The 13,045-nt window shown below is 35.5% G+C and overlaps 1 protein-coding gene across 1 annotated transcript in view; it reads right to left on the reverse strand.

Moving 5' to 3' along the window:
- Positions 1-1,676: 1,676 nt before the first annotated feature.
- The window catches only part of LOC145246785 (glucose-6-phosphate isomerase-like), a 129,454-nt gene continuing 118,085 nt past the window's right edge, over positions 1,677-13,045 (reverse strand). Inside the window, exon 2 of the mRNA XM_080108580.1 lies at positions 1,677-1,814. Coding sequence (XP_079964706.1) covers positions 1,715-1,814 — 100 coding nt within the window. The 3' untranslated portion in view covers positions 1,677-1,714. The remainder of the gene's footprint in view (positions 1,815-13,045) is intronic.

Consider the following 13,045-nt stretch of genomic DNA (forward strand, 5'->3'; position numbering starts at 1 on the left):
ATGTAAAACAGAGCAGTCATGAATCTTGTTTTTTTTTTTTTTTTTTTTTTTTTTGAGAGAAGCGTTTAAAAACGGTATAATTCCTCAATGATCATGACGATAGTGATGATGTTCACAATTCAATGAATACACACGATAATAAAAAATACATACATATACATACACACACACCCTATATATATATATATATACATACATACATACACCCTATATATACACATATACAGTTACACACAAACATATATACACATATACCTGTACATATATATATATAAGTATGTAAATAATGAAATCAATAAGATGTAGTATTTACTTGACATACACAATGCTGAACTTCAATCTAAGTACATGCACTTACATATAGATAATTTAATCCCAACTGAATAAAAACTTAATATGCAATAGAGAGTAGGGCTTTTTATAAGAGAAATAAAATTCAAACTCAATTGAAATTTACAACCAAAATTTATTTTTACTGAATACTCCAAAATCAATTTACAAAGTCTTTTTACCACAGTGTTTTAAAGAATGCTATTCTTCTCATCAGAGGACAGGAAGAAATCAGCTTATATTTGTAGCAATGCTGGTTATAGCATTAAATGAAACTGCAATTTATTATAGTCATAAATTGGCAAGAAAAACAAGTGAAAAAATGTTGAATATGTAAAGAATATAAAAACAAACCGCACATAATATTTCAGCTTGCATGAAGATTTTCTCAAGGTAATCAAGAAAGCGAAAATAATTCTTCAGAGAGAATGAAGTCCAAAATTAAATTAAGTTAATAGTCTGGTTACAAAGTTTTCAAAGCAACTTAAATAATGGAAATTGTTTTTTCGGACAGTGCAGTAGTTTAAAGAAAAGTTGATCTTCAGTCAAGTGGGATTGAAAAATAAAAAGGACAGAAAAACAGCATGTCATCTTTCATTGCTGGCTTAATTAGAATATGTGATTTCAGACAAAGTTTTAAAAAATTAAGATTAGGCTAAAAAAAAAAAAAAAAAAAAAAAAAAAGAGGTCAGCACGTAAACGTTTGTATTACTTTAACCGGATATTTTCTAGACCGACCGAAACAATTCTTTCTGTAAAGTGTTGCAATTTGATGTCAACTTTAAAAGTGTTGGAAGTACGGATTAGAAAATTTTATGCATGGCAAAATCTTAGCTTATTAGTAATTATAAGGCTGTCGAAAAGTCATGATGTTAATAATGATGATGATGACAATGACAATAATAAATCTAATACTAATAATAGTAATAATGTCAATGATAATCAATATTAACAATAATAATAACAATTATTGTTATTATAATATTAATAATAATGTTATCCCTAAATTATTAGGGATAACATTATAGTGATAAACATAATAATGAAAATGCCAATGATCATGTGTAATAGTAATAATTACAAAAATAGTAAAAACACTAATAATCATAACATCTTAGTAATGATAGTAACAAATTCAGTAATAATAAAGACAAACAAAGTGGTAATAAAAATGGCAATGATAATAATAATAGTTATAAACATACTACTAGTTTTATCATTAATTTTCTTTACATGATATATTTGAAGAGTTTTTAAGAAAATTATTATTTATTAAAGCATGTGAAAGGATATTCATTTCTAAACAAAATGGTGGTATTTTGAGGACTTAAAATGTTTGGATTTTTAAAATATGATATGTTTGTAAACAGAAAAGAAACCACCTTTAACATACCAATTCCAAAAGCTTGTTCATGGTACTTTGATCAATAATGTTCTTAGAATAATCCAACAACAGGTTGCCATGACCGGATTCCAGCGACACACTTTTGGAAAGAAAAAAAAACAAATAAAAGAATTATTATATTTAGGTTTTCATCACAAGATATATAATTTTAAACAATATGAAATTACCAATTCCTTCTAAGGTTTGATTCTTAATCTTTTATATGCTAGATTTAGATTTGTAAATGTAAAAGATTATTAACTTCAAATCTGTATATATGCATAGTTATAGTTCATGAACTAATCTTTTAAATATATACCTACAGATATTCTGAAACTATTACCCAAGGTACTTAAGTATATTTTTATTTTGATCAAAATGAATACAATAATATTGTGTGGCTTGCATTTGTACTGGACAACTTTATATTTTGTATTTATTTAAAAATGAAGATAAACCATATATATTCTGAAAGGGAGTGTTAGGTGATCTAGATGGTCCGTAAACAGCACGCAGTAGGCTATATAAGACCTTGGTGTATTTAGAATCCAAGGTAAGCTGCCTTCACCATTCATCCTGTATGTTTCGCAACCTCCTCTACACCTCACCTTTAAAATTGTCCTTTAATCGATCTTGCTCATCCTCTGTCAAACCAGCTCTGAGATAAGCATGCAACACCCTGGCCTTTGAAGCAAGCAACTTGTATTAACCAGAGCACTGCGATAAATATATATCGATATTAATATGTGTGACATAGTTTTCTCTTCATCTTTCATATTCTCCTAATTCTAGCCATATCATCTCTTGTATTAGTGATTGCTGAAGGTATGTGAACTGGTTTATTTTGGGGTTATGTTTTTTTTTTTTTCAAAACAAAAGCAATGCCACATATTCTGTATCTCAGTACTACAACCTACTATATCTTAAAAAAAACAAAAAACAAAAAAAATTCATCTTGAACTTACAATCCTTCAAGATGCACCAAAATCTTAGCAACATCATATGCCGTATTTTTATAGCATGTATTATCTTTATCTTTCATTTTTCTAGAAAGGACATGAAAACTTTGCCTCAGTAGATACTTAATGTGTGCTTTTTTTTATATCCAAGCATGGGTAGAAATACTTGATATAGTACCCAGGTATGAGATTACTCAACCTGATGAGATGGACACGCAAATCTTGTCAGATCATGATCTAGAAGGAGGAGACTTATAATGTAAAACTTGTAACCTGACTTCAGATATATTGTCACTGAACAGCGCCTTTCTGAAAACTCAAACAAAAGTATCCAGTTTGCAAGCTTACAATTACTTTAGGAGTACATAGACTCCAGCCTTGTACTTCATCTATTAGTCAGATGCAGAGGTACCATCATAAGAGAAACCTCAAATACATCCAGTGTATTGCCTAATTTCTTGACTAGGATAATGAACACTGTTCTATTCTTTCTTTCTCGCTATATTGGACAAGATGGTGATAATTGTTTGTTACTTATGTTCACATAACATGTCTAAGTTGCTATTATTCTGACAGTTTGATCTCCAGGATTGTCTAGTTGCTTGTTTTCAAATGATAGTACAAGAGCTACAACTCTAAGTAGCACTGAAAATAGCTGCTCTATCAACAATTGTATAATAGAGAGGTAACTGTAATGCCATGTTGCATATGGAAAGGGTCCCTGCACTTATCTTTGGTGGGCTTTCTAGAGGTTACAACCTCAAAGATAAAAATTTGGCTTATAGTTTATTTGAATGAATTTTACTTTTTGACATCCAGCAAACACCTACTTTGTCTAAATTCACTATTGAAAAATAATGAAAATGCAAAAAAAGATCAAAGCAGATTCTCCCCAAAAACAACCAAATCATCATCTATCTTGAGGCTATCTTTCAAATATGTGGAAACTTTCAAGTAATCTTGATGATGTAGAATCTTTCTTCCAAAAACTCTTCAGATTCTTAGCACTAAAAACTAATCATTTTGAAATGCCAAGATGCCCCCCACTTTTCAATAAAAACAAAGAGCTTGGAGTCTATATCTGTAATCCCTCCCTTAATTAGAGAACTCAGTGTAGAATCTGAAGATCAGGCCTACAGTTGCTTTTGAATAATCTACGGCCCACTCATAAATGTGACCCCATAAATTACATTTGCAGGACGATTGAAATTGAAAACAATGAACAGATTGATTGTAATTAAAATCTTTTAAAGGAGCATAACTTTGCTGATAATATTGAGAACCGATTAAAGACTGCATTTTTAGAGAGTGCGTTGGGATGTTTATAATAAGCTCAGGAGAGTCAGCTAGACCAGAGAATCAGTGAATGTATATATGGCAGAAATATTGGTTATTAGTAGGATTGGCTGCAGGATGCATCATTGAGAAGACATTGAAACTGGTGCTTGAAAGTGGTTTCCCTGACTGCATCTGTATGTAACTACAACAACTTAATGAAATAGAAACCATAGAGGTGGAGGAGATTTTGGGGCATGCTAGAGTGCTGGCAAAACAGCCTGGTGAGCTGGAGGCAGTCGCAGCAGCAAATAATCAAAACAAAGAGTGGATATTAACAAAACAAAGACCATATGAAGCATTTTGCGGTGTAAAACCCAAAATGAATCGAAATGCATATATTTGGTTCAGATTGTTTTACATTTACAGAAAATACCAGTAAACTAAATAATAAAAGCAAAAAAGGTATTTTCGTAGGTTATGATAAAAATAGTCCAGCATATTTAATCTACTTTCCAGCCCAAAATGCCATAAAAAGGGTTAGATGTGTAAAATTCAATGATATATTAAATCAAAAAAAAAATGGCGATCCAGTGGATGAAAAAATGTGAAGAAATATTACCTAACATCTTAATCGATCACAATGAAAATATTAATAACGACAATTACAGTAGAACTACTGACGAAACTATTAACCAGACACGTCGATACCCGACAAGGAAGCGAAAAAGGCCAGACTAAAAATTGAAAAGATACAAGACTATGCAGTGGATTACTGTTACTCGTTGAAAAGCGCACTGGAAAGTTATGAGGCAATTAATTCAGAAAATCACCAAGAATAGAAATAAGCTATGATATCTGAATTGAAAGCTTTATCTGAAAATAACACATAAGAAATAGTTGCAAAACCAACAGATAAAAATATAATTTCTTCACACTTGGTTTTTTAAAAAAATATCACAGCTTCTGGCAGTGAAACTTTTAAAGCAAGATTTGTTGCAAGAGGTTTTTCAAATTTCTGGAGTGGAATATTTTGCAACATTTTCACCAACGACAAATTTAACAACAATTAGAATTTTATTACAACTTGCCGCTCAATACAATTTAAAAATACATCAAATGGATGTAAAAAATGCTTATTTAAATGCTCCAATTGACTGAAATCTATTTAAGAATTTAAAATGAAAAATAAAAATTGCATGTGGAAACTGAATAAATCGTTATATGGACTAAGACAAAGTGCTCACAATTGGAATTTAACACTCATAATTATTTAATAGAACAGGAATTCAAGCAATGTCCAATAGACGCCTGCATGGATACCAAAAATGTAGGTAATAAATTGTTGATTTTGTTTTTTTGGGTTGACGATATATTACTCGCCTCAAAATGTGGCAACACTTTAGAAGATGTTAAAAATAAATTAAATAAAAAAATTTAAAACGGCCGATCTTGGAAGACTGTCATGGTTCCTCGGTATAAAATTTACCTGTGAAAATGAAACTATAACAATGAACCAATCACGATACATTGAAAAAATTCTGCTCAAGTTCGGAATGCAAGATTGCAAACCGTGTACAACTCCCGTTGAAATGGACATAAATAAAAATATGAAGACCGAAACAAAATCCATAGATGATCGATTATACAGAGAAATGGTTGGAAGCCTCATCTATTTGATGACCACAACTGGGCCCATAACCTGTTAAGTGTTGAGACATTATGTTGAACAGAGATGGTGATGCAGTAGCAGTGTAGTACGATCCTGATTGTAATTGTCAGTAACAAAGATGGTGGCAAACTAATTGAATCCAAAATTCGACAATTTTTATAGTAACTTTAAAAGCTTTTCAATGGTTGCTCACCATGACTTGTGGTTATAAAAATGATCATTGAAATCATTGGTCTCATACCCTCCATCAGGAGTCAAAAACATTTCACAGCTTCAGATGTCAAGGATCCCACTTGAGAGACTGTAGGGAGATATTATGTTTTCTGTGTGACCAGGTGGGGCACATTAGCAGAAATTGCTCTTCGCTTCCGGAAAACGAGTAAAGGGGTTCTATTGTGCCAGTAGTCACCCCTTTTATACTGAAAAGACATGCAAGTTTGTTGCCACAGATATTGGTTGGACGTTTGTTACTACAAATGTTTTAAACTCTTGGAATGGAACCAGCAAAATTAGAGCAGCGAAGTGAAATGTTATGGAGAGGCCGAAGCTGAGATCGTGGCAAGGAATATGCTGCTGCAACTAAGATTGATTATACTGAATAGGCTGATTGCAGGAATTGACGTGGTACTGGATCTGGATGTGATAGACCGATTGGGAGGAACTACCATTGCTAAAGGCCAGGTGAAGTTTGGTAATCAGAGTGCACTGGGAATGACAAGGAGCAATACCATCCAACAGTCAAAACTCAGGCCATGTTTGATTGAAGATGAGAACTTTCAGGCTTGTTTTAATGGTGATAAATGGACAGTAGAAGTAAAAGGAAGTTGAGAGATGGATAGACAAGGGAATATTGATGCTGTGGTCAGGAAAAGTTGAAGGAATTTTGTCACTCATGGCCATGGTCCAACCTATTAAAGTTAGGCTAATGTTGGATTTTCGGAGGTTAAACAAGTATGTAGCTTGTCACTGACGTGTGTGAAGAAGTCATGAGGAACTGGAGGAGAATAGAACAGGCAACAAAAATCGTGAACCTTGTCGGCCTACCTCCAAAAAATAAAAAATTATGGCAGTGTCAATTGGTAGAGTATAAAAATCGAGTTTATTGTTTGACCAGATTAGGATTTGAACTGAATTCAGCACCGAAAATCATGATGGCAATTCATAAGATGGTGTTGGCCAAAGATGATGTGGTGAAGAGAGGTACCTGTTCTTACATTGATGATGGATAGAACCATCAATGATGGACGAAATGAAACATTGATGGTGGATGAAACCAAGGTGACTACGGAGAGGATGAGAGATCATGTCAAAACATATGGATTGATGGCAAAATTGTCCGAGTCATTGGAAAACAGTATGATTTTCGGATTAAAACTACAGTGCAATAAGGCAGGAGAGTTGATGTTTGGACAAGGAAATGAGATCCCCGAAGCTAATGATGGCCTAACCAAGAGAGAGCTTTTCTCTGTATGTGGAAAGTTGGTTGGCCATTACCCCATAATTGGATGATTGCAAACTGCATGCAGTTTTATTAAAAGGTAGACTAGTACAAACAGTTGGGAGGATGTAATTGATACAGATGTGCTGCTCATAATACAAGAAGTCATTGCAGAAGTGAAAAAAATGAACCACGTAAAAGGAGAATGGCATATAAAAAGGAACCATGAAGGGGTAACATGGAGTGATGCTAGCAGCCTGGAATTAAGGGTATTATTGGAAATAAGAGTGAGATGCTGCTTGGTTACAAAAAAAAAGATGATAGCACCCATATCAATGTTGCGGAGCTCGATGCTATGATGAAAGGCATCAATCTGGCTTTAAAATGGGAGACTACAGATAGTGGACGTTAGAAGTGGCATCGTGGATTAAATCAGGTGTCTGGTTATAAGCAGATCAAGACAAAAGGAGTAGTGGAGACGTTTATCAAGCATCGACTTGGAACTCTTGGAGGCTTAACCTGAGAATTCGGACTGAAGGTAACTGTCACCTTGGTTCCATCACAGAAAAATAAAGTAGATAGGCTGACCAGAATGAAGAAAACCTGGCTGAGGAAAGATAAGGATATGGCTCTGGTGTGTTGTGCAGTAGAGCATCTAAAAGACCTGCATAAGATGCATCATTTTGGAAAGGAACAAACTTTATACCTAGCAAGAAAAGTGAATCTGCACATCACAATGTAAGATGTCCAAGGAACAATATAGGGAATATCAATCAACTGATCCTGCGCCAGCTAGACACAAAAAAGGGAATTGCATATTGAAAAAAATTGGCGGTGACTGCCTATTGGTATCACGCATAATCGTATTTAACCATGATTGACTGTGGGCCTGAAATAGTAGCGATATGGCAGAAAATCAGAAATGAAATAGCAGAAGAGGTGAAGAGAGTTGTCGAGAAGGTGTTTATAGAAAGAGGGCCAGTAGAAGAGGTGTTGGTGGATAATGGCATGTCTTTCTGCTGGAAGTTTTTAGCGACTTATGTGCAAAGTGGAACGTTAGGCTATATTTTAGTATATACAAGCCTATAAGGTAAGCTGTTTCTCTCAAATACAACATCTTCTGTTGTTCGCTTGCTTCATAGCGAGTTTCTACTACTGTTCCGGTAGTAATTTTTATCCTCTAGAGACATGGCTAGTCCGTTGACTTTCAGGAATAGACTGAATGGCGACTGGGAATAGACAAGTGACACCTGGAAAGACAGGGGACGTTGGGAAAGACCAAATGAACTCACCGGGCCAGCAACCCAGTATTCTTATAACATAAGGTACAGACAAAGACAAAGAAAAATGCCCTCAAGATCCACCGAAAGGGAGGGAGGATGATGGATCCAAAAGAAACGAACGGAATATGACCCAGGCATACCAACGGATTATGATTAAAGAACATACGGAATTCCCATGCGTCTGTGGACGAAAATTCAATTCTCTAAAAGGAAGAAAGATTCACCAAAACAAAAAGGGATGTGCCAGTCATCCAGTGACTCATATGCAGCGCTCTGATACCTCAGATAAGACGTCGGAACACCAAGGCCAGGACGCAACCCACAGTGCCGAGGATATCCAAGCAATTGGGCCAGTGAGCGAGTTGAAACTCCCCAGAATCAAATTTCCACCGGCGGACAATTCGGAAGATTGGTGTATGCTTGATCATACAATAAGCGATGCATTACATAGAGAACTGGATAGAAAGAAGTATGATCAACGATTAGAAGAGTGTGGTAATGTCATATACCGCATTTGCATTGCATTATATGGTGAGAAAGTGAAATCAACTAAACCGCCCGTAAAGAAAAACAGACGACAGCGGGAGAAGGCAGATCTTAGGAATAAGAAAAAACATCTGAAACGAAAACTCCACGTTTCAAATCCTTTTGAAAAAGTGGGTTGATTGAATACCTGGAAAGATCTCAAAGACAGGCATAGCGCTCTTAACAAGGCAGAATGCGCCAGGAAAAAACGACTTAAGTGGAGAAAAGAGCACGATCGGTTCATTCAAGGACCATATAAATATGCCCGAAATCTATTTGAACAACCAAAATCAGGAGTATTAAAAACTGAACAACATGTCTTAGAAACCCATCTAAGACACACATACTCAGACCACAACCGGCACATCCCACTGGAAAAAAAAATAGCAAATTGATATGGCCAGAAATTCCTCATAAAAAGTTCAATATGAACATAATGACGTATGAAGAGGTTAAATGTGTTGTCTTCAAAGCTAGAAATAAATCTGAACCAGGCCTGAATGGCATCCCCTTCTTACTTTACAAAAGATGCCCAAATGTACTTCAATGAACTTGAAGTTGGCATGGAAAAATTGTCATGTCAGTAACCAGTGGATGAAAGCAGACGGTGTGTACATACCTAAGGAGCAAAACGCAGAAGCTATAAATCAATTTCGGCCAATCTCACGTAGAGGGAAAATATTTTTCGCAGTAATGGCTTCAAGAATAACAAAATTCCTACTATCAAACAAATATATCGATATTTCTGTGCAAAAAAGTGGTATCCCTGGAATAGCAGGTTGTCTGGAACATGGGAGTATGATATGGGAGGCTATCCAAAGAGCAAAAATAAAAAAAACTGACTTGGACGTCATTTGGCTCGATTTAGCTAATGCATATGGATCAGTGCCCCATCAAATAATTCAACCATCCCTTCAAATGCACCACATCCCAGAGGGAATACGCAAGATGATTGCAATGTATTTTGATGGGTTTCACATGCGGTTTACCACAAATGACTACACGACAAACTGGATGAGACTTGAGGTGGGAATTGCCTATACTTTTTGTTTTAGCGATGCAAGTAATTCTCAAAGCAGCAGGAAACAATGTAAGCCCTTCTAAATTAGGCGAAGAATGCGAAATGTCATCATCAAAAGCTTACATGGATGATACCACAATCCTTACATCAAAAGAAGCTGACACCCGCAAGTTACTCAGCATTATGGATGAAATGATGGTTTGGTCCAGAATGACTTTCAAGCATAAGAAGTCCAGAAGCCTCTCTCTTAGAAAAGGAAAAGTGCATGAAGATATCTGTTTTTCAGTGGGTGGTCAGAAAATTCCTACAGTCTCAGAAGAACCAATAAAAAGCCTGGGAAGATGGTACGATAAAACCTTGAAAGACTCCAACCAGGTTAAAGTGACAATAAAAACCGTCGATGAGAGTTTGAAGACGATCGGGCGCTGTCTACTTCAAGGTAAATACAAGGTATTGTGTCTTCAACACATGCTCATCCCAATTCTTTTATGGCCTCTTCTCATATATGAAGTAACTATGAGTACGGTTGAGGCAATCGAAGCGAAAATCAACAGATATACGAGGAAATGGCTAGGTTTACCTCCAGGATTATCAAATGTTGCCCTATATAGCAAACAATCCAAACTAAAATTACCGCTCAAGTCTATTGCAGAGGAGTTCAAAGCAGGGAAAGTCAGATTCCAGATGATGTTGGACAATTCCAACGACACCGTTGTAAAGACAGTACAACCCTCTCTTAAAACAGGAAAGAAATGGAAAGTCCGAGATGCTATAAATGAAGCGAAAGAAAACCTAGCCTTCAAAGAAGTCATTGGGCTCACTCAGACAGGGAAATCTGGACTGGGAATGACCAGCATTCAAAGATGGTCTATGGCTACAACCAAAGAGCGCCAAGATCTGGTCATCCAGGAAATAAGGAGCAAGGAGGAAAGCAAAAGCCTCGTAAAAGCCATTCAACAGTCACAGCAGGGACAATGGATAAACTGGGAAGAAGCTATGCAAAGATCCATTACGTGGAATGACATCTGGCAAATGTCGCCACTAAGGTTGAGTTTCATAAGACGCTCAACTTACGACATGCTTCCATCAATGACTAACCTTGCCAAATGGAAGAAAGGGGATGATCCAACCTGTCCTGTATGCAAAGAAAAACCTCAGACTATGGAACATGTTCTTAGTTCCTGCAGAGTGGCCCTTGCTAATGGGCGACATACGTGGTGGCACAACAGGGTATTGGAAGAACTGACCACAACAATAAGCAACCATATGAAGCCCGAAGCAGCTAACATAAGTCACAAGTTTTTTTGCTGAGGGAGGAAAAATGTGGACCGGATCAAAACGTATAACTAGCCCATTGCTAGTACAGAACCAAAATATTTTCAGAATCAATGATGATTGGATAGTCGCCGCAGATCTCTGGCTGGCAAAGTAATTATCCAAAAATTATAAAAAGCAAAGGGTCAACGGCCAGACTCTCTCGTCAATAAGAAGGAAAAAATTTGTTTTGATTGAATTGACAGTACCTTATGAGAGCCGGGAAGAGAAGCAACACCAATACAAGATGGAGAAATATGAAGACCTAAAAAGAGAGTTGACCCGTGAAGGTTACGTTACAATTCTTCGAGCTGTTGAAATTGAAGCAAGAGGTTTCATTTCAGGCTCTTTATATCAACTTTTAGGACAGCTTGGAATTAAAGGCTGAAAAAGAAGCGCAGCATGTAAAAATCTAACAGAAATTACTGAACAATGTGCAATCTGGCTATGGGTTAAAAGAAATACTGAGTGGTAATATGTGTCCACAGTGCTGATTTATTTATTTAATGATTTTAATTTTTTATTTTGTTTAATAATTTTTTAAAATTATTTATTTTCTTTCTTTTCTCCTTTTTTATTTTCTTTCTTTCCCTTTTTTTTTATTTTGTTTTGTTTTCTATTCTTTCGATATGAGCGAGTCTTAACTTAACGGACTTCATATAGACGCAGCCTTTAAATTTAAACGTCATACGCACAAAGCCATCGTTATATGAAACGCCAATTTTTATACATTTTTACTGCATTGAACAGTTAATTCAAATGCAATTCAGATATCTAAGCCTCACATCAACGAATGTGGCTAATGCGAAAAAGCTGTAACAAGGAAAACACTCACCTAGACTGGATTTACAATAACTTATAACAGCCGAGTAGAAACAACATTAATATGTGGAAAAAAAAAAAAAAAAAAAAAAAAAAGAGAGCTGACGTTACAATCTAGGCGAAAAGGAACACCACATGATATGTTCGCAAGGGTCTACAGTGTAGTTATTACTGTGAGTAGATTTTTTTTTTATGTGTTCATGTATACATATATATTTTTTTTATTAATGTTATGTATATATATACCTTTAGTTATATATATATATATATATATATATAGTACTTTTATTATTATTGTTGTTATTGTTAATATTATCATTATTTTCTTCAATATGTGCACGTCCCAACAATATGTCAGACGTAGCCTTTGAACATTGAACGACATGCGCAAAGCCGTTGCTCGTAACAAGAGCCGTATAATTATCAAACGTCTTTTCCTTTAACTGTATTGAGCAGATAATTGGGCCTCACATCAGTGAGGGGGGCCGATACGTGAACAAGCCGTAGAGAGGAAGGCCCCGAAACGGTGCATATTTTCTCCTGATGACCCAATATTATCTATAAGACGAAATACCTCCAAACATGACTATATAAAGTTTTAAAAGACATGCTATGAAATACCCCCCCCAAAAGCATCATCCTATAAAACTCAGACGAGGAAAGCCCTATGAAGGCGCTTTATCTCTCCCTTGACATTGACTTTATCAAAAAAGAAAACAGCTAACACACATCAGTATATACAAGCCTATAAGGTAAGCTGTTTCTCTCAAATACAACATCTGTTGTTCGCTTGCTTCATAGCGAGTTTCTACTACTGTTCCGGTAGTAATTTTTATCCTCTAGAGCTCCATACCGCCCAAGTGGTAATGGAATTATAGAGAGGCACCAGCGCACTAAAAAAGCTGCGGCATCGAGGAGCCAAATTTTGCCTCAAGAAGCTGTATTTTGGTATAATATTGTATGAAAGGTTGGCCAAGATGAAATGTCAGTACCACACCGACCCATTTTTACTTATGAATGGC

The sequence above is a fragment of the Euprymna scolopes genome, chromosome 24, assembly GCF_053919585.1.
Source record: "Euprymna scolopes isolate OS-2025 chromosome 24, ASM5391958v1, whole genome shotgun sequence".
In the NCBI taxonomy this organism is placed as follows: domain Eukaryota; kingdom Metazoa; phylum Mollusca; class Cephalopoda; order Sepiida; family Sepiolidae; genus Euprymna; species Euprymna scolopes.